The sequence below is a fragment of the Stenella coeruleoalba genome (assembly GCF_951394435.1).
Source record: "Stenella coeruleoalba genome assembly, chromosome: 20".
NCBI lineage: Eukaryota > Metazoa > Chordata > Mammalia > Artiodactyla > Delphinidae > Stenella > Stenella coeruleoalba.
In genome coordinates, this window is record NC_137166.1 from 14,194,392 (window position 1) to 14,214,617 (window position 20,226).

The 20,226-nt window shown below is 36.7% G+C and overlaps 1 protein-coding gene across 7 annotated transcripts in view; it reads right to left on the reverse strand.

The window, feature by feature from the left end:
• The window catches only part of HYDIN (HYDIN axonemal central pair apparatus protein), a 432,533-nt gene that overhangs the window by 294,092 nt on the left and 118,215 nt on the right, over positions 1–20,226 (reverse strand). For all 7 annotated transcript variants that reach the window (XM_079907197.1, XM_079907191.1, XM_079907192.1 and 4 more), the window contains one exon: positions 12,108–12,232. In XM_079907197.1, coding sequence (XP_079763323.1) covers positions 12,108–12,232 — 125 coding nt within the window. The remainder of the gene's footprint in view (positions 1–12,107; positions 12,233–20,226) is intronic.

The following is a 20,226-nucleotide window of genomic DNA, read 5'->3' on the forward strand; positions in this document are numbered from 1 at the left end:
ATAACTCTTGTCTTCCCCCATAGCTGTTGAAGAACTTGCTTTTCTCACCCACTTTCATGAAGACAATCTTAAATAGGGTCCCTCTCCGCCGCTACTTAGAAGACTGATAGGATGGAAAGGGTATTATGCCTGCGACAATGGATGAATTTGCTGTGCCTCATCATTAGTATTTTCTGTGCCCTTGAAGTGCCAGTTACCACTATAGTTTCTTTTCAGTTTCTGAGGTTGAATTCTGCAGTCCCTGTAGATGAGGTTAGCCACAGTCATTTATTATGTTTTAATAAAGACACATTTTGTGGAAGGTCTCATTACTTCTTGCAAGTTTTGCTACTATCAGTCAAGCAAAAACCAATATGAACAAAACTAATTTTACCCAGAAAATGTGAAGCTAGCTATATACACAATACATTTCATACTGTGGTTTCAGTTATTTTCAGACAACGGAGGACACAGTAAATAAAATATATGAGTAGAGCCATAGATTCTCTAGGGAACTGGCAAGTTGATGGAAAGAGTGTTTCTCCTCTCCTGGTCACAGCAGGGTCAAATTCACCACTCAAGTGAATTGCTGAATCAAACTTCTTTGGAAGTGCTCCTTCTCTAAAGGGTTCAGGAAACAAATTAAGTAACTTGACTGGGCTTAGCCAGCACACCAGTGGCAATGCCAAAATCGGTATTCTTAATCTGCACAGAAAGCAGTTTAGGATTATAGAAAGCATGCTGGCCTCAGAGGGGGCCAAAGACCTGTACTTCGGTGTATAGTCATTTAAGCCTCTGGGCCTCAGTTTACTCACCTCTAAAATGAAGGGAGTTACAGAGATGGACTCTAATGTCCCTTTAAGTACTAACACCTAATAACTTGAGAGTCTTCCCTTGTTACGTAATTTTCGAAAACATTCCACTTCCCTAAACAATCTCTGACCATCAGTATATCTTCTGCCATTCCCTAACCTAAACTGTTGAATAAGAGACAAAGAAAAGAAAACTAGGTCAAGGAATATTTGCATTGGCTCTAAAGCCATTTTAAAAACATTTGGGTCTTTTACGACAACTGTGTTTTGCTAGATTTTGTAATTATAATGGCACATCTTTGTAATTCATTATAATAATCGCACAATTGACACAAAGCTCATACAGGTAAGTTTGCACGGGTATATTCAGATACATATTATTTAACAGTTTCAACTGCAAGATATCATATCATGCTCAATTACTATATTATATTTTGGTACTTGTTTATTAGCCTTTAGGAGGAAAAAAAGAATTTCTTCGCGGTTTATTAGAGTAAAATATATAATTGACCATAAAGCTGCTCTGTGAAGTACTAATATTATGATTGCTTGTATATTTAATAACAATACATCATCACACCTTTGGGGAAAAGAGCCTATTTGCCAACTTCTGATCCATGAATTGAAATATCTCCCCTTCAGTAAGAGACCTAATACTTTAAAAAAAATACTGAATAAGTACATTAGCTCTATTTCCTAATTATACCAGTAGCTAATGTCACTTCTAAGTGACAGCAACTTCACCTGGTATTAAAGAAAAAACACTGCTATGCTCCTACTTCTAGTGCTTATTCAAGTAACCGAAATTTCAGTAAGACTGTCTTTTTTTAAAGCCTATTCTAAATATTAATATTTGCTTGAATTCTTAGATTATATAAAGTTTCTCAATACCCGGCTGAAAAGTGTAAAACTTAAGCAACTAACCATTTATTTATCTCCTAATAGTCAATATTTTCACCTCTCAGTTTTAATGAAATGATAGAACTAATTTACTCGTTCTGATTTTGTTTTAGTTTGGTTTTTGTTTTGTTTCACTGTTAATCAACGTAGCCTTGAGAAATTGTATCCTTAATCTCTTCTGGACAGATTAGTTTGTAAAAGGTACCAAGTTACTTCAGCTTTTTCTCTGGAAGTTTTAGACTATAATAAAAAGGTAACTAAATCATTCCTGGGGTAAAATCGATTGCTTGAATAAGCTTGATTTTACTACAGAAGGGCATACACAGGAGGAAAGGAGGGGAGAGTTCTGGTTTAGGAAAATGCTAATGAGTAAAGTATTAGATATTGGTGAAATTTACACTTGACCTCCTTAATTACTAGAGCACTGGTTCAAACTCTGGTTGTCAAGAAAGCAAAATCTCCCAGCTGCATTTAATCAAGAATATATCCAGTGGAGGACCAGCAATGGAAGGGCATAAACACAATTGTTAGAAATGTGATTTAGTACTTCCTGTTGAGGAGTATCAATGTTCCTCCTTCTGGAACATTGAAGAAGTATGAAGAAAAACCGATGCTAAATTTCCCTCCTCAAATCAATTCATACTTCAAACAGCTGCAGAAATTTCAGTAAGATGCTTATTTAGTGAAATGAGAAGCCAATGGTCAAGGCTGCTTGGAAAAGCTCTGTGATTAACTGGGTTTAGGTAGTCATTAATGTTTTTCACTAATAAAAGGTTATAGGTCCTGGTCATTGATAAGGCACAATAAAGATGAAAGCATATCCTTATCAGTAGTTTATTTCATGTAAGGAAAAATGCTACAAGACAGTTTCCCTCTATCTGCAATCTTTAGAAAATGACTTTATTCATAAATCAAATTTGACACCAGCACCTCAGGGTATGGAAATCAACTTTTCCATGCATGATTAAATTTTAATACACAAATACTCATTTCCTTTAGCACAGGACTATAAATGTAAGTATGGATGTCAATCCAAATATTTCCATAAAAGTAAAATCCAGATTGAGGGCCACTGGGAGAACGTGGCTGCATTTCAAAGTCAACAGATTAAGGGAGTAAAAATGCACATGTAGTAATACAAGAGATTAGGGAGATGATCCACTATAGAGGAAAAAGCACTACACGTGAGTTGAGAGTCTGAGTGTGGGTTCTTTTTTTTTTTCTTTTAATTTACTTTTTTGGCTACGTTGGGTCTTTGTTGCTGTACATGGGCTTTCTCTAGTTGTGGCAAGCAGGGGCTACTCTTCGTTGTGGTGTGGGGGCTTCTCATTGCAGTGGCTTCTCTTGTTGCACAGCACGGGCTCTAGGTGCGCAGGCTCAGTAGTTGTGGCGCATGGGCTTAGCTGCTCCACGGCATGTGGGATCTTCCAGGACCAGGGATCAAACCCGTATCCCCTGCATTGGCAGGCGGATTCTTAACCACTGCGCCACCAGGGAAGTCCCTGAGCGTGTATTCTAACTGTGCTTCTGACTAGTTATATGAGTCATGGGCAAACCACTTAATTTCTTAGGGCTTCAGTTTTACACATGCAAACAAATCTAAGGACTAGATTATCATTGAAGTCTCCTTTCAAGTTTTGATTCTATTGATCCATGGGCAATCTAAGCCTGTTGGTCTCAAAACTCAACCAAGTAAAATATTTTGACATTATACCCCCAACATATATAAACTTGTTTGTTTATAAATTATACCCATATACTAGAATAGTCACATGTCAATTGTATTAAAAATACAACCAAAAATATTAAAAAAGGATGATGATAATATTTTAAAGATAATTTATTTGATATATTTACCAATTTACCAACAATTAATTATTTTAGTGAGAGCTAAAACATTGACTAACTTTTTTAAACTTTTTAAAAAAGTTTAAAAACTTTTTTAAACTCCCGGTTTAAAATGTTGTGATACAGTCATCTGAAAAAGGTAATTCTAAGGCCACAAATTTTTCCAATACTTCATTTTAGGGGCTGACATAAACAAAAAATGATACCTCACAAAGACATGGAGATCCAGATGGAAGAAATATATCACTGACTGAGTTTATTAACAGTCATATTTTTTTCACTTTCATCCACTAGTAACACTAATAACACAAAGGTCTTTGTTGAAATTCAGCTAATAATTTTTCCATAAAGGTAACAGTTACTTCACAGTCAACCAGAAGATTCAAACTCAAATATATCAGAAATTGCATTCAACATAAAAGGACTGAAGAGTACTATTAAAAGACAAAGATTCTCAGACTGGATTAAAAAACAACCTGGTGATACTCCCAAGTGTCACACTTTAAATATGAGGACACCGAAAAGTTGAAATAAAGAGGATGAATAGAATATACTACGTACACACTAATCAAAAGAAAGCTGCTGTACTAAACAAATATCAGATCAAGCAGTCTTTGATGTCAGAAATCTTATAAACGATTGAGAAACATTTCATAATGATAAAATAGTTAATTCAACAGTAAGTTATAACAAACCTAAATGTATATACACCAAGCATCATAGCCTCAAAACATACAAAATGAAAACTGATATCACCAAAAAAAGAGAAATAGAAAATTCACAATCATAGTTGTGGATTTTAATGACATCTTCCAATAACTAATAAAATAAGAAGAAAAACATTAGTAGAGATACAGACTGAACAATATGATTATTAACAAACTTGACCTAATTGATATCTGAGGAACTTGTACTCTTTTCAAGTACACAGGGCTCATTTACCAAAATGGAACACATTCTGGGCTATAATGTTAAGTCTCAACTATTTTCAAAGATAGAAATCATACAGAATTTGTTTTCTGTCACTAGTGGAACTCAGCTGGAAATCAATAACAAAAAGAAAACTAGAAAAATTCCCAAATGTTTAAATACTAAGCAACACACTGCTAAGTAGCCCATGGATCAAAGAAGAAGTAAAAATGGAAATTCTAAAATACTGTCAATTATGTGTTAATGTAAATGAAACATATAAAAACATATGGGCTGAAGATATAGTCAGGTTTGGAGGAAAATTTATTGACTTAAATGCATATATTAGATAAGATGAAAGGTTAAAAATCAGTGCTCTAAGCATCTCTCCTAAGGTTTAGAAAAAGTACAACAAATTAAACCTACAGAAAGTAGAAGGAATGAAATAATAAAGAGTAGAAATCAATGATATTGAAAAGAAATGAACAATAGAGAAAATCATCAAAAGTTGGTTCTCTGAATAAAGCCCTAACAATACAGATCAAGAAATAAAAAGATACAAATTACCAATATCAATAATGAAAGAGGAGATATCACTATAGGTCCTAAAGACATTATACAGATTATAGTTATTATGAACAATTTTATGCCAGCAAATTTAAAATTTTAGATTAAATGGGAAAATTCTTTGAAAAAGTTTACCAAAAATTACATAAGAAAAAATAGAAACATCTCAGTAGATCTATATCTACTAAAGAAACTGAATCCATTTTTAAAAGGCTCTAGACCCGAATGGCTTGAACAATGAATTTTTCAATCATTTAAGGAAGAAATAACATGAATCTTAAAAAAATTTTTCCAGAGAGAGTTTTAAAAGAGAATAATTCTCAACTTGTTTTATGAGACCAATTTGTTTTTTCAGACCAAAGACAAAGGCATTTCATGAAAACAAAATTACAGGCAGGCCAATCTTTCTCATGAATTTGGATGCCAAACTTTCAAAGAAAATATTAGCAAATCTAATCCAGGGATTTATTTAAATGATAATGGTTAAAACTTACATTTACCCCAGAATATAGCAGGGATTTAGTATTTGAAATTCAATCTGTGCATTAGAAGAATAAAAGTGAAATAATACATAATCATCTCAACAAAAGCAGAAGTAATTGATAAAATTCAAAACACATTCAAGATTGAAAGTCTTAGAAACCTAGAGATAGAAGGGAATTCATTTAATCTGATAAAGAGTATCCACTAAAGTCATCATACTAATTCATGAAACACTGAGCACTTCCCCTCTGAGACTGAGAACAAGAAAAGGATGTTTGGGGCTCCCCTGGTGGTGCAGTGGTTGAGGGTCCGCCTGCCGATGTGGGGGACACAGGTTCATGCCCCGGTCTGGGGGGGATCCCGCGTGCTGCGGAGCGGCTGGGCCCGTGGGCCGTGCCCGCTGGGCCTGCGTGTCCGGGGCCTGTGCTCCGCGGCGGGAGAGGCCGCAGCGGTGAGAGGCCGGCGTACCGCAAAAAAAAAAAAAAAGAAAAAAGAAAAGGATGTTCATTCACTATCATCATTTCCATTGATCACTGTACTGAAGGCCTAGCCTATGCAAGAAATAATAGGAAACAAAAGGCTAAAAATTTAAAAAGAAGAAAACTATGATTATTTGCAGATGACTGATTGTATATAAACAAAATCTAATATCATCTACAGATAAATCATGAGCTAATAAGTAAATTTATCAAGCTCTGTAGATAAATGATCAACATACAAAATTCAATATTTTGATACATTCACAAAAACTTAAAAAATGAAATTAGAAAAAAACACACTAGTTATAAAAGAAAAAAATGATAAACTGTATTTCATCAAAATTAAATTACTTTGCTAATGAAAAGACCCTGTTAAGAAATTAGAAAGATAATTCACTGATTGTGAGAAAATATTAACAATAATAATTTCTGAAAGACTTGTATGGAGAATATACAAAAACTACAGGCCAATAACAAAATGATAAATAACCCAATAAAGATTGGGCAAAAACCTTGAATACACACCTGAGAGTAGAAGATAAAAATAGAAGCACATGAAAAGTTACTCAACATTACAAGTCATTAGGGAAATGCAAATTTAAACCAGAAGAGATACCACTTCACTTCCACTAGAATGACTCAAATTAAAACAAAACAAATGAACAAACACAACAAAACAGAAATAGACTCAAAGATACAGAGAACAAACTGGTGGTTGCCAGAGGGGAGGGGACAGATGGGCAAAATAGGGACAGAGGATTAAAAGGTACAAACCTCCAGCTATAAAGTCAATGTCACAGCTCATGCAGCTCAGTATCAAAAAAACAAACAACCCAATCAAAAAATGGGTGGAAGAACTAGACATTTCTCCAAAGAAGATATACAGATGGCCAACAAACACATGAAAAGATGCTCGACATCACTAATTATTAGAGAAATGCAAATCAAAACTACAATAAGGTATCACCTCACACTGGTCAGAATGGCCATCAGCAAAATATCTACAAACAATAAATGCTGGAGAGGGTGTGGAGAAAAGGGAACCCTCCTGCACAGCTGGTGGGAATGCAAATTGATACAGCCACTATGGAGAACAGTATGGAGGTTCCTTAAAAAACTAAAAATAAAACTACCATATGACCCAGCAAGCCCACTACTGGGCGTATACCCCGAAAAAAACGTAATTCAAAAAGACACATGCACTCTATGTTCATTGCGGCACTATTTATAATAGCCAGGACATGGAAGCAAACTAAATGTCCATCGACAGATGAATGGATAAAGATGTGGTATATATATACAATGGACTATTACTCAGCCATAAAAAGGAACGAAACTGGGTCATTTGTAGAGATATGGATGGACTTAAAGTCTGTCATACAGAGTGAAGTAAGTCAGAAAGAGAAAAACAAATATCGTATAATATCGCTTATATATGGAATCCAGAAAAACGATACGGATGAACTTATTTGCAAAACAGAAATAGAGACACAGACGTGAGAACGGACGTATGGATATGTGGGGGGGGATGAATTGGGAGAATGGGATTGACATATACACACTACTATGTATAAAATAGATGACTAATGAGAACCTACTGTATAGCACAGGGAACTCTACTCAGTGCTCTGTGGTGACCTAAATGGGAAGGAAATCCAAAAAAGAGGGGATATATGTATACATAGAGCATATGTATACATATACCATATGTATACGTATAGCTGATTCACTATACATATCAGGAACTAACACAACATTGTAAAACAACTATATTCCAATAAAAATTATTTTAAAAAATAAAAATAAAAAAGCCAATGTCACAGGGATTAATGTACAACATAGTGAATATAGTCAATAATATTGTAATAACTTTGTATGGTGACAGATGGTCACCTGACTTACCGTGGTGATCATTTTGCAATACATAAAAATATCAAATCACTATGTTGTACACCCGAAACTAATATTAATATTGTAAGTCAATTCAATTTTTAAAAAAACACATGACCAAGAGCTGGTGAGGATGTGGAGTAAATGGAACCCTTAAACATTGCTGGCGGGAATGTAAAATGCTTCAACCACTTTAGAAAACTTTTTGGAAGTTTCTTATAAAGTTAAGCATATAACTACTCTATGATCCCGCAATTCTACTCCCAAATATTTACCCAAGAGAAATAAACGCATATGTACACACACACACACGACTTGTACAATAATGGTTACTAAAGCTTTATTCATAATAGCCCCAAACTTCAAACAATTCAGTTACATTAACAGAAGAATGGATAAACTATGTATAACCAAACAGTGGAATACTGCTCAGGAGTAAAAAGGGAATTGCCAATACACACAACAATATGAATAAATTTCAAAAACATTATGTTGAATGAAAGAAACCAGACTCAAAAGCGTATATACTGTATGAGTACATTTATCTGAAGTCCAAGAACAAGCAAAACTAATATAAGATGATAGGAATCAGAATCTCTGGGATGGCAGATGGAGGGATTGACTGGAAAGGGGCATGAGGGAACTTTGTGAGGTGATAGATGTTTTATATCTTGAATGTGTTACACAGGCATTTACATTTGTCAAAATGAATCAAACTGTACATTTAAGATCCGTGCATCTTATATCTAAATCATACCTCAATTTAAAAAGTAATAGAAGAATCACTTACAGGATCCTCAAACATGAATGAATATATAGGAATAAATCTAATCAAAATGTTCAAGACTTATACCCAGAAAACTGCTGCTGAGAGAAATTAAATAAAACCTAACTACATGCAGGGATAAACTGTGTTTATGATATACACAAAGGATTGAAAACTAGTGGGAAAGGATGAACTACTGCATAAGTATTGCTGAATAATGTGAAAAAAGACATACATTAAAAGCAGTTTTAAGTAGCACATTAAACTGGAGATTGAAATAACTAAAATACTCAATAAAACATTTTTCAAACTACTTTAAAACTGATCACTAACCTGATAGGAAAATAAGGACATTAAAGCAAAGTGAAGAATATCAGGAAATAATCTAGTGCCAAGGTTGTCTTTTGCCCTAGTGGACTTTGTTAACCCTTGAACTTCTGTTTTAACTATTGCATTGGGTGCCTAGGACAGGACATAAAGTCCAGGGCCTGCCCAAAGTAATGATGCTAAATCCAGAAACACAAAGAGGCATAAGATAATGATGGGGTTCAGAACACACTACCACAAAATATGGCACCTTGGCATATTAAATATTTCAAGCTGAAGGAACATAAGAAATGGCAGGTGCAAGAGGGATTTTCTTAACTTCTCCTGAAGCAGGCCACAGATCCCCCATGTGAGAGGTGCCCTCCAAGACCAGGTAGAAAGAAGCATGCGTATCTTCAAATATAGAGGGACATCAAGAGGAGCCTGAATAAACAGGCCTTACTGTTTCCCCCAGTTTGCTACTCTTAGCTCATGTCATTTTATTGTCCTGTCATGTTTTCCCACAACTCTCCATCCTTCATCGAACCAGCATAAAGGAATTCAGATTTTACTACTTCTTCAGATCTTCATTTCCTTATGAAGCCTCCCATATCATGTAAAACTTACATTAAATAAATTTTTATGTTCTTCTCTTGTTAATCTGTCTTTTGTTACAGGGGCCCCATTTAAAAACCTAAATGGGTAGAGGAAAAAGACATTTTTCCTCCTCTGCAGATACCATGATTGAAAAACCATAAGAAACAACAAACAGCAAAATAAATAAATAGATGAGCAGACTTAATATGTTTGAATTACCACATACACAATATAAATATGTTTAATATATTTAAGAAATAAAAGGGAAACATGAAAAATAAAAGAGTAGACAGCAATCAGATTTGACAAGAACCAAATAAAACTTTCAGAAATTAAAATAATTATAATAATTGAAAAATTAAAACTCAGCAGGTGAGTCTTCGCTGAAGAGGGAATTATTGAATGGGACAATAGATAGGAAGACAGTATCCAGAGAAGTCTACAAAAAAATGGAAAACATAAAATAGAGGTTAAAAGTAATAAATAACAGACTAATAGTAGAGTAAGTAATAGAATAATAAAGTAGTTGGAATACCAGAATAAGATAATAGAATGGAGATGAGCCAATAACCCACATGGAGAAAAAAAAAGAAACATGGTCCGCACCTGACACATATGCAAAACTGAAATCAAAGACAAATCATTAACTTAAACTAGCAGCTAAAACTACTGCCCTTCTAAAAGTAAACACAGGAGAACATATTCATGATCTTGGAAAAGGCAAAGATTTCTTAGCAAGAAGGCAAAAGCATTAATCTTGAAAGAAAAAAGGGCTTCCCTGGTGACGCAGTGGTTAAGAATCCACCTGCCAATGCAGTGGACACGGGTTTGAGCCCTGGTCCGGGAAGATCCCACGTGCCGTGGGGCAACTAAGCCTGTGCGCCACAACTACTGAGCCCGCACGCCACAACTACTGAAGTTCACGTGCCTAGAGCCCGTGCTCCGCAACAAGAGAAGCCACTGCAATGAGAAGCCCGCCCCCGCTCGCCGCAACTAGAGAAAGCCCACATGCAGCAACAAAGACCCAACACAGCCAAAAATAAATAAATTTTAAAAAGTTATTACATTTAAAAAAATGATAATACAGATTTCATAAAAATTTAAAATGTCAGCTCATCAAGAAATACCATTAAGGAAATGAAAAGGCAATCTACAGACTGGTAGAGAAAATTAACAACACATATACTTGACAAATGACTAGTATTCAGAATAACAAGTTGTAAAGTACTCTTACAAATTAATGATAAAAGGAAAAACAACTCAAAAATGAGCAAAAGACTTCAACACTTAAATTTAAAAGATACATGAAAAGCCAGCAAGCACATGAAAAGGTGTTGAACATCATTAATCATTAGAGAAATAAAAATTAAAACCACCAGAAGACATCACTTTATACATCCAGTATACCTAAAATGAACAATACAACACTATGGGTAGGCGAGGGTGTGAAGCAACTGGAACTCCCAAGCTTGGCTGGTGGGAGTGTAAAATGGCACTACTTTGAAAAACTGACATCCCTGGTGGGTTATGTACTGTGCTTTTAATCTTCCACTGTTGGGTTACATGGGCCAAAACTTCCCCCTTTTGCTTAAGCTAGTCCAGGTTAGGTTTTTCTTACTAGCAGCCAGTGAATTGTGGACAACACTAAAGGATAAATATAGATTGTGCCACTGATTATGAATTGTTGTTATGCTGGGCAGTGTGGAGCCAGGACCACTTAACCACACGTCCTTATTCAAGGGCTTGATTGATCCTGCTCAGATAAGCATCCACAAAGTCAGCAACTCTGAACTATGACCTAGGTATCATTTGTTGCTTTTTCCCTGACTGTGCACTTCTGTTTTCTCCCTACAGTGACCTTCTGATGCAGACAATCTGGATCAATCAACACAAATGGGTAAAAAAGAAGTGAGAAGGAAATGAGAAAAATCATGAAATAATAAATAGTAGTAATAAATATTAATTTGAAAACCAACTTCAGAGACTCGCGTAATGTACATGCAGTCTACATGACCATAGATTAAATATTTGCAAAAACAATAAGTGAATTTTCATTACTATCCTGGGTGGGGCCTTCAAGAAAAAGCTAGCAGCAATAGACAAAGTCCTAGATTTAAGTAAGACATTTGTATATTCTAAGGATTAAAGTAACCGGATCTTACATCCAGTTAGAGGACACACACGAGAACATTCTGAACTCGGGTCTGTATTTTTTAAATGTTAGACTAATGCAGCAGTAACTGGAAAACCCATGTGTTATTACGTTACCTTCAAGTTTCCATTTACACATAAGTAACCTCAACCTACCAGTGTAACTTCTGGGTATGGGTTTCTTCCGTTCCTTCTGAGCCCTATACTTCTCAGGCTTTCAAGCACAGGAGAAACTGGTAGGTGGGATTTATACGTGGCTCAGCATCATTTCTGCTGGAGGCGTTCAGTCTTTAGTTCTTTACCTTGTGGGTCTTAGCTTACTCTAACGCAGCCAAAATAACCATATCCTGTTTTGCCTCATCATGTTTTCCATCTGACCTTTCTTAAAATGTAGAACTTTTAACAAAGAATAACACATACCTGTGTCGTAACACACAATAAGTTTTTCGCTGTGATTGCCCACGGTTTGTGGCTCAAAATCCACTTCCAGTTGCATGGACTCTCCTACATTAAGGGTTCCAATAGATGGCTCTACAGAGAAGGGCCTGCAACACACGTGGAGACACATAATCAGAACACATTCCTATATGTACACATATAGCTGATTCACTTCCTTGTACAGCAGAAACTAATGCAACACTGTAAAGCAATTATACTCCAATAAAAAAAAAAAAAAGAACACATTCCCGACTAGTGTGAGGGGAAAGGGGAGAGGAGACATGAGTTCCAGTTCTGCAGACAACACAGACCCGACACCACAATTCAGTGATTCATAAGTATACCTTCCCGTTAATGTGAAAGAACTTTAGTATTAATGTTAAAATAACAGTAATAGAACAACAAATGTAAGAAAAACTTAAATGATGCATAATATTCTTGTTTGTATCCTTGCCATTTAGCCTTTCTTTTAACATTCACTGAGTGATTCCGGTAAAGGACAGACTTATAACATGTATGCAAATACTGTAATTTGCAAAAGAACAGTACCTTCAAAGGGATAAAAATCAAGTTTTGCGAGAGTTCAGCGAAGAGAGGGTTTTATGACGGAAAAACATACCAGAGTCTCAAAAGTAAAGTGATCACACAATCACACAAGGATAAGGTGAGGGCAGTCTAACAAGGGGTCTTTTTAAAAGGGGGGAAGGGGTGTAGGGAAACTACAAGAGATGATGCAATTGCCCAGGGTTGTTAACAGTAGAACTGTTACCACCTCTAGGCCCAAAGAGCCAAGGAGAAGGAGTGGTTTTGAAACCCACCAGAGTCCTAAGAGAAGGCTGCCTTATGAGGCTCAAAGGGCTTTAGTTAAGAGAGACAGTCAGCCCAGGAGACCTCACACATAGGACACTAGGGGGAAAAGTGCCTTGACCTCACATCCTTTGCCTGATTGCCTGCTGGGACTCCCACTGGCTGAACCCAACCAGAAGCCAAAGGCATGGGGAGCCTAACGACCTCTGCCATATAGGTTAGCCTCCTGGGTGAGAGTAAGCTGGAGAAGGGTGGAGAGCATTTGGAAAGGCAAACTGGGGACATCTGTGTCTTGAAAATAGAATTTGGGCATGCAGACCTTATGGGGAGGTAGGGTGGATCTGGGAACAGGAAACAGTTGACTTTAATTGTCCTGGAAAGGAAGAGTAAGAGAGAAGCTGGATCTGATCATGAAGTACCTTAAATAACTTACAGAGCTCTTCCTTCTAAGCAGGAAACCCAGCCCTTTTAATTATTTTCATGGTCCATTTCATTTCTTTAAATTGCCAGTTTTTCAAAGTAATGTGTTGGACAATGTATCTGGCAGGCTAAACTGTTTCTGATTATTTACTTCTATCGCAACTGTTTTTAGTCTTCAGTCCTTAAACCTTCCCTTAGATAATGAACTTAATTTCAGAAAACCTAACCTTTCTTCTATGAGGGTACGGAGCTTACAGCATGGGTAGCACTTGGTGGTACCTGAGATTATCACTGCAGGACCTCGAGTGCTTCCTACCACGGGCACTTGTTTATTTTCTCTGGTGCCCTCTATTTGGATTGCCCTCTCCTTTCACTACTTTCCCATTCCTTTGTCTGTCCTTTTCCCATACCTTCAGCACCGAACCTCCAATGAACTCCAGGCACTGTTGTAGGGGCACCAAGAGGTAGTAGTTACTAGCCTGGAGCCAACTGAATAAGTTCAAAACCCAGATCAGCCATGAGCTTGGGTAAGTCACTGAACATTCAGTTTCCTCAACTGTAAAATGAGGATAAAGACAGCACCCATTTCACAGGGTTGTACTGAGAATTAAAGGAGTTGATACAGGTAAAAGCGTAGAATAATGTCTGGCATGTAGGAAATGCTAAACAAATGTTTATTATTATTTTTGTTATTGCTGTTGTTATCTCCCTCGTTGGCAGCCGGAGGATGATCTTGGGTATTCAGGTTTTTATCATCCTCCTCTCAATCCTTCACACTGCTCTAGAGACATTGTAAAAAATCACACACAGGATATAACACATCAATCTCTTGTTCAAACACCTTCAGTGGCCCCCATAACTTATGTAATAAAGTTCAAAGTCCTCGACATTTGAGGTCCCACACAATCTACTCCCAACTAGTTTTGGCCTTCTCATTAAACAGATACATCTGTCCAAATACATTATACACCTGTCACATTCTATGTCAGACTGGGGTGGGACGGAATGGGAGGGCTTTAGTCTCTACACCCATAACCTTCCCCAGCACTGCACCTACTCTTCCTTCCAACCAGACAGTGTCCCCTACATAGTTCCAGAACTGCTTGGGTCAGATAGGAACATTCACCGTTTCCATGTCATACTCCTTCCAAAGTCACCCATCATAGCCTAGACTTAAAGTTACCTTTTAAATAGAATCTTTCCTGATTCTCTCTCTTATTGATAATGTCTCCTTCCTCTCAGAGGCCATAACTTTATTTTTACTTCTTACATTAGCTCACCTTGTACAATAATAAGTTTTCATGCCTGTCTCTCCCAATAGCTAGAGACTCTTGAGATGAAAGGAAAGAGAAAGCAAACAAAATTTCATTAGCACATACTCTATGCTGGGTACTACAGTAGGCATTTTACATATGTCAATTCTTTTAATCCTCACAAAATCTTGAGAAAGTAGGTCTTGTTATTTGCATTTTAGATACGAGAAAGCAGATGCTCTAAAAGGGCAGGCAACTGGCCCAAAGCTACCCAACTAGGTAGTGGTAGAGCAGGGATGGAAGCCTGCCTTCAAGTTTTTTTCTCTCTCCCCAAACCATCCCTAAATGTGGAAGCCACCTGGTTAGATTCATCTTTGTGTCTCTCACTACCCCATGCATAGCTCTTTACTCATAGGAGCCTCTCAAAAGAGGTTGTTAAATTGAATTATAATCAACTTTTAAAGGGAAATTAAAAATATCTCTAATCTTTATTTAATCTTTATAACAACGTGGCGGAACAGAAAAGGAGCAGACTTTTGGTATCACAAGAATCTCTGCTTGATGGGAGATGAAGGTGAGTCTCAGCGTCTTTAAAGTTCTTTCCTTCCTTATGGCCTCAGGAAGAATCTGAAGAATTGAGAACTGGCCCCAGTTTCCTGGCTTTGGGAACAACATTGTAACATTCTCTTCTACCTCCGCTTCCCCAGTTTCTAATATTTTTCTCCCTACACTGTGCTTTCATTTTTTTCCCCAAACATTTCTTAGTAGCAAAATAACAGTTTTGAAATGAATTGGATAGTATTACATTACAGAACGTAAGCTGATTTTCTATGGACAAAGGGACTCTTCTTAGGACCTCCAGAAATCCTAATTCCATACAGTGGTAACAGATTCTTCCCTTTTGTGCTAATTGTTGGGTTTATATTACACTAAACTTCTTCAGTGGTTAGAAAATCACCTGGGATAGCCATATGCTACTTAGAGCCGCCTAAGCTTTCTCTATAAGTCAGACATTAATTGGATAGAGTGTGTTAAGTTCTGGTGCTTAAACATTGTCTATAATTTGATTTTGTATTCATTTTACTAGAGGCAGACAGGCTGAAAAGGCTAGAGAATACCAAGTACCAGAAAATGATCTTACAGAGAGGTAAAAGGTGCTGTTCCTCCAGGGTATAAAGCTGCCTCTGTCTACCAGAATGTCTGGTTTCGATATCACATCCTCATTAATACCGAATACTTGATTAGGGAGGGAACTCGGGTTTGTGTAAAATCATGAGCCACAAAAAAGATTTTGAGTTTTTGTTCAATCCACTATGAACTGCTCTTAAGAACTAAAACTATTCCATTCAAATGATTCAATATTTTAGCAGAAGACTAAATACTGGTTCTATTATATTAAACATTGAATATAAAATTAGTATTTTTCCTTCAGATAATCTGTCTTATTAACTGATTCCTAAATTGAGATTTTAGATTTTGAAAGTGCTCCTTAATTCTTTCTATTTCACCTTCCAAAATTAATCCTACTTTAATAGTCAAAGTTATTCTGGTACCTACTCGAGTTTTAGGTCAAATCTGTAATAAAGGTGAAGAGTAATTGTTTATGTTCTCTGTATACTTTATAGCACATTGAGGCTCCTTTTATTAGTGTAAAAAAACACTATGCCTCTTTTATAGTACTTGGAGCATGATTTTTTATTTTAAATTATTGTAGAGGTTTATAGTTGTAGCTCTGCTGTTGTGATATATTGTTGGTTAGGCATCCTATAAACATTTATTAAGCACTTATTTATTCTAGACACTTTGCTAGATGCTGGGGACATACAAATGAGAAGAGATACAATCCTTGCATTTGAGATCATATTCTAATGGGAGCAACAGACACATAAAGTTTTATTTTTTATAATTTATATGAACCTGACCACTTATAAACTTCACCATTAATTAAATCATTATTTCAATGAAAAGAATATGATTTGTTTTTTAAACAATTTCCTGTGAGATATTATTTCTAACTGTATAATGCCTATAAAAGCAGCAAGACCAAGAGTATAGACCCTATGTTTTTGACTCCAAATTCTCAAACTACATATACTGCTCCACTATGTCTATTGACAATCATCTTGTCAATGAAAGAGTGGTCCTCAGCCCTGTCTGGGCAACACAATCACCTGTGCACTTTTCAGAATGGATAGTCATCAGGGAATCCCCCCAGACATTCTGATTCAATAAAATGTGACCACAAATTCAACTGCATTCTTTCGCATTGTAGTCGTTAGGGTTTTCAGTTGCAAACAATAGAAACCAATTCTGGCTAACTTAGACAGAAAAGGGATTTACTGGAAGGATTTGAGGTAGCTCACAGAACTGACATCATGGTTGGAATACATGCATTTTGTAGAAAGAACCATTTTGTGCATAAAAGTACCATTTTGTGCAGAGTCTAAACAGGAAAACAAAAATAAACAGGAAATTTAATTGAAAGACTTGGTTACACAGAAGATGAAAGCTATGAAAAGCCCAACTTAAGATGGTGAGATAGCTCAGGGATTGGTAATAGCAGTAAGCCATTTCCACCACTGGGCTGGAAACCAAAGGAGAGGAGGAAGTATTAGCAGATCCTGGGGACCTGGCAGAAGTTGGAACCATAGCAGGTCTGTCTGACAGGAGCTAGAACCACAGAGGAGATACAGCTGCTTGCTGGGGACTCTACTGAAGTTAGACAGGGAGGAAGAGAAATACTCTGACTTCTTCCTACTCTCCAACCTCCTTCTAGTGCCCCCCACTGGTCAAACCCAGGTGGAATCCAGCAGGTCGTGGAGGCTAGAGGGGCTAACACAGCCCAACATAGATACTGAGCAAAGCCTGGGAAGGGCAAGGAATGGATCTTGAGGTAAACAAGGCCAGAACTGGCCCATGTTTGTTTTAATCCAAGTTTTGCTATTAACTTACTGGGGGAACTTGGCTAAGTCATTTACCTTCTCAGACCTTACTTCTTTCATCTGTAAAATGGGAATGTTGGACTAGAGTTTCTAATGTCATTACGATTGCTGGCTAGTCCTTGAGTTAGCTCACCATTTTACCTTAGAAGTGTTTCTACATTAGGAAAAGATGATTCACTTTCACAGTTACATGGATATAAAAGTTTTAGATCTTTTCCCGCAACTTCACACTATTAAATCTGTGATTTTGTTTCACTTTACATGAATGTATTGCCAATTATGTGTAGTTTTTAAGATTCAGCCAAACAGTTCAGGAAGATGTGCTGCCTGTGCTTGTTTTTCCACCTTAGGTGGACTCTCTTTTTCATTGGAACAATACCAATGTCACAGGAAGTTTTTAATGTGTATTGTGGATGGTGGTTATGAAAGTTCTTTTTTTTTTTTTTTTAACCAAAAGAGATTGGTTCTTTCTAAGTCATTGTGAGCCAGTTGAACAACTTGCTCTCTTCCCTTCAATCAAAATATGAGTCTCACCACGAAATGACAAAAGAAGCCTTTATAAGCACTTTGACAATGTCAGGAGACATTGACTTTCAAAAGAATTTTTCCTTTGCCTCTGACGGTTGATTTACCTAAAGTGGGTCAGAGTCTTGCTTCCACCCAGGATGTAGAGAGCTGAAAAGAGTGTTTCTTTTACCCTAACAACAACAACAACAACAAAAAACCAGATAAACAACAAAATCACAATTTTTCTCAAACCCATTAGAGAGCTGAGATTGCAGGGCAAACAAAAATGGACAAACCCCTGCCCCTAAAGAAGACAAGACATGTGCAGAGTATTTCACCTGTGGCAGATAGAACATTCCTACAAGCAGAAGAAATGGTGAGAGAGGATGGAGAAAAGAAATATTTGAAGAGATAATGGCTGATGTTTTCCAAAAATAATGACAGATCCAAGAAGCTCAGAGAACTTCATGCAGAATTGAAACGAAAACCAAATAAAAGCAAAATAAGATCCTTAAACCAAAAAACAACCAAAAACAAAATCCACATCTAGACACATCACATTCAAACTGCTAAAAACCAAATATAAAGACAAAATCTTGAGGCAGCCCAAGAAAAAGACATAATTACCTACAGAAGAACAAAGCTAGGAATTACAGCAGAATTCTCATTAGAAAAATGTAAGCCAAAAGACAATGAAGTGACATCTTTAAAGTACTAAAAAAAATGTATATATAACCGCCATTTCACAATTCTATACTGTAGAGAAAAAATCTTTCAAAAAATGAAGGCAAAATACTTTTTTTCAAGTAGACAAAAACTGAGATAATATCCACTAGATCTGTGCTACAGGAAATATTAAAGTAGTTTTTCAGCCAGGAAAAAATGATACCAAACAGAAACTTGAATCTACATGAAATGGTTTAGAGCTAGTGATGCTCCTGGGACACATGTAAGAATAAACACATTTTCCCTCCTGAGGGATGTGCCTCAACCCACATTATGGCATCCCTGCTACCTACAATATGGCAGACCAAGTAACCCGAAAACTCTTCCACCAGAAAATACCTAGAAAGTCTGGATAAAATACAACTGACATAAATGTGTAGCTGAGCATGCAAAAAAAAAGAGGCAAATCCACAGGATTCAAAAACAAGAGGAAATAAGAAGCAGAGCAGTAAGCCACTGAGCCCTTGAAGCCTGGGTTTTAACAGCCCTGCTAATAGCAGCAGGATACAAGGTCTTGGGATGGTTAAGTCAGGGGAATGGTAACAAAATCCCCATATAAACCTGGGAAACTTCAAGGGTTACCAAAACATTCTCCCATTAGCACAAGGAAAGATGTCTATCGTGGTTTTGAATGAGGGAAACAAGGATTCTCTAGGGAATGCATACTTTGGACATGTGTATTCTACCAGTTTAGGGTTTAGATATGCATGATCAGTCCAGGAACCCGTAAGCCGAGAAATTACCAGAGAGGCAGTCCATGTAGTCTAATCTTTGGGAACCAGGCAGAAGTAAATGCTAATCCTTACTGGAGAGATGTGTCCTTAAACTAGAGATTGTCCCTAAACTAGCGAAGGATTCCACAGATAAAGCCCTTATGAAAATGACCCAGCTCAATACCTGCCTTATTTTTAAAAAGTCATAGAAAAAGAACTTGACCTTCTGTCTCCCGTGTTCCCAAGCTGGCCATTCTTGTTATGGCCCTGCTAATCAGCCAGCATCTTCACGTAACAACCATAACAACCATTCTTCCCCATCTTATAAGAGAGATCATTGAGGGCAAGGATTGTCCCATAATATTTATATTGTCCCATAATGTCTACTACACTATAGCTACACCATAAATTATCAGATTAAAATCAAACAGCTTCACTTACTAGCTATGTGCTCTTGAGCAAGTTATACAACCTCTCTATTGCTCAGCTTTCTCATCTTCAAAGCAGGTTGAGTTCTTCTCATATCTCATCACTTCAAACTCTTCTTCTGCCTCCTTCTACTTTTAAAGATGTTTGTGATTACACTTGGCCCACCCAGATAATCCAGGATAATCTGCCCATTTTAAGGTCAGCTGATTAGCAACCTTAATGACATCTACAGCCCTAGTCCCCTCTGTCATGTAACACTACACATTTCCAGGTTCTGGGGATTAGGACATGCACATATTTGAGG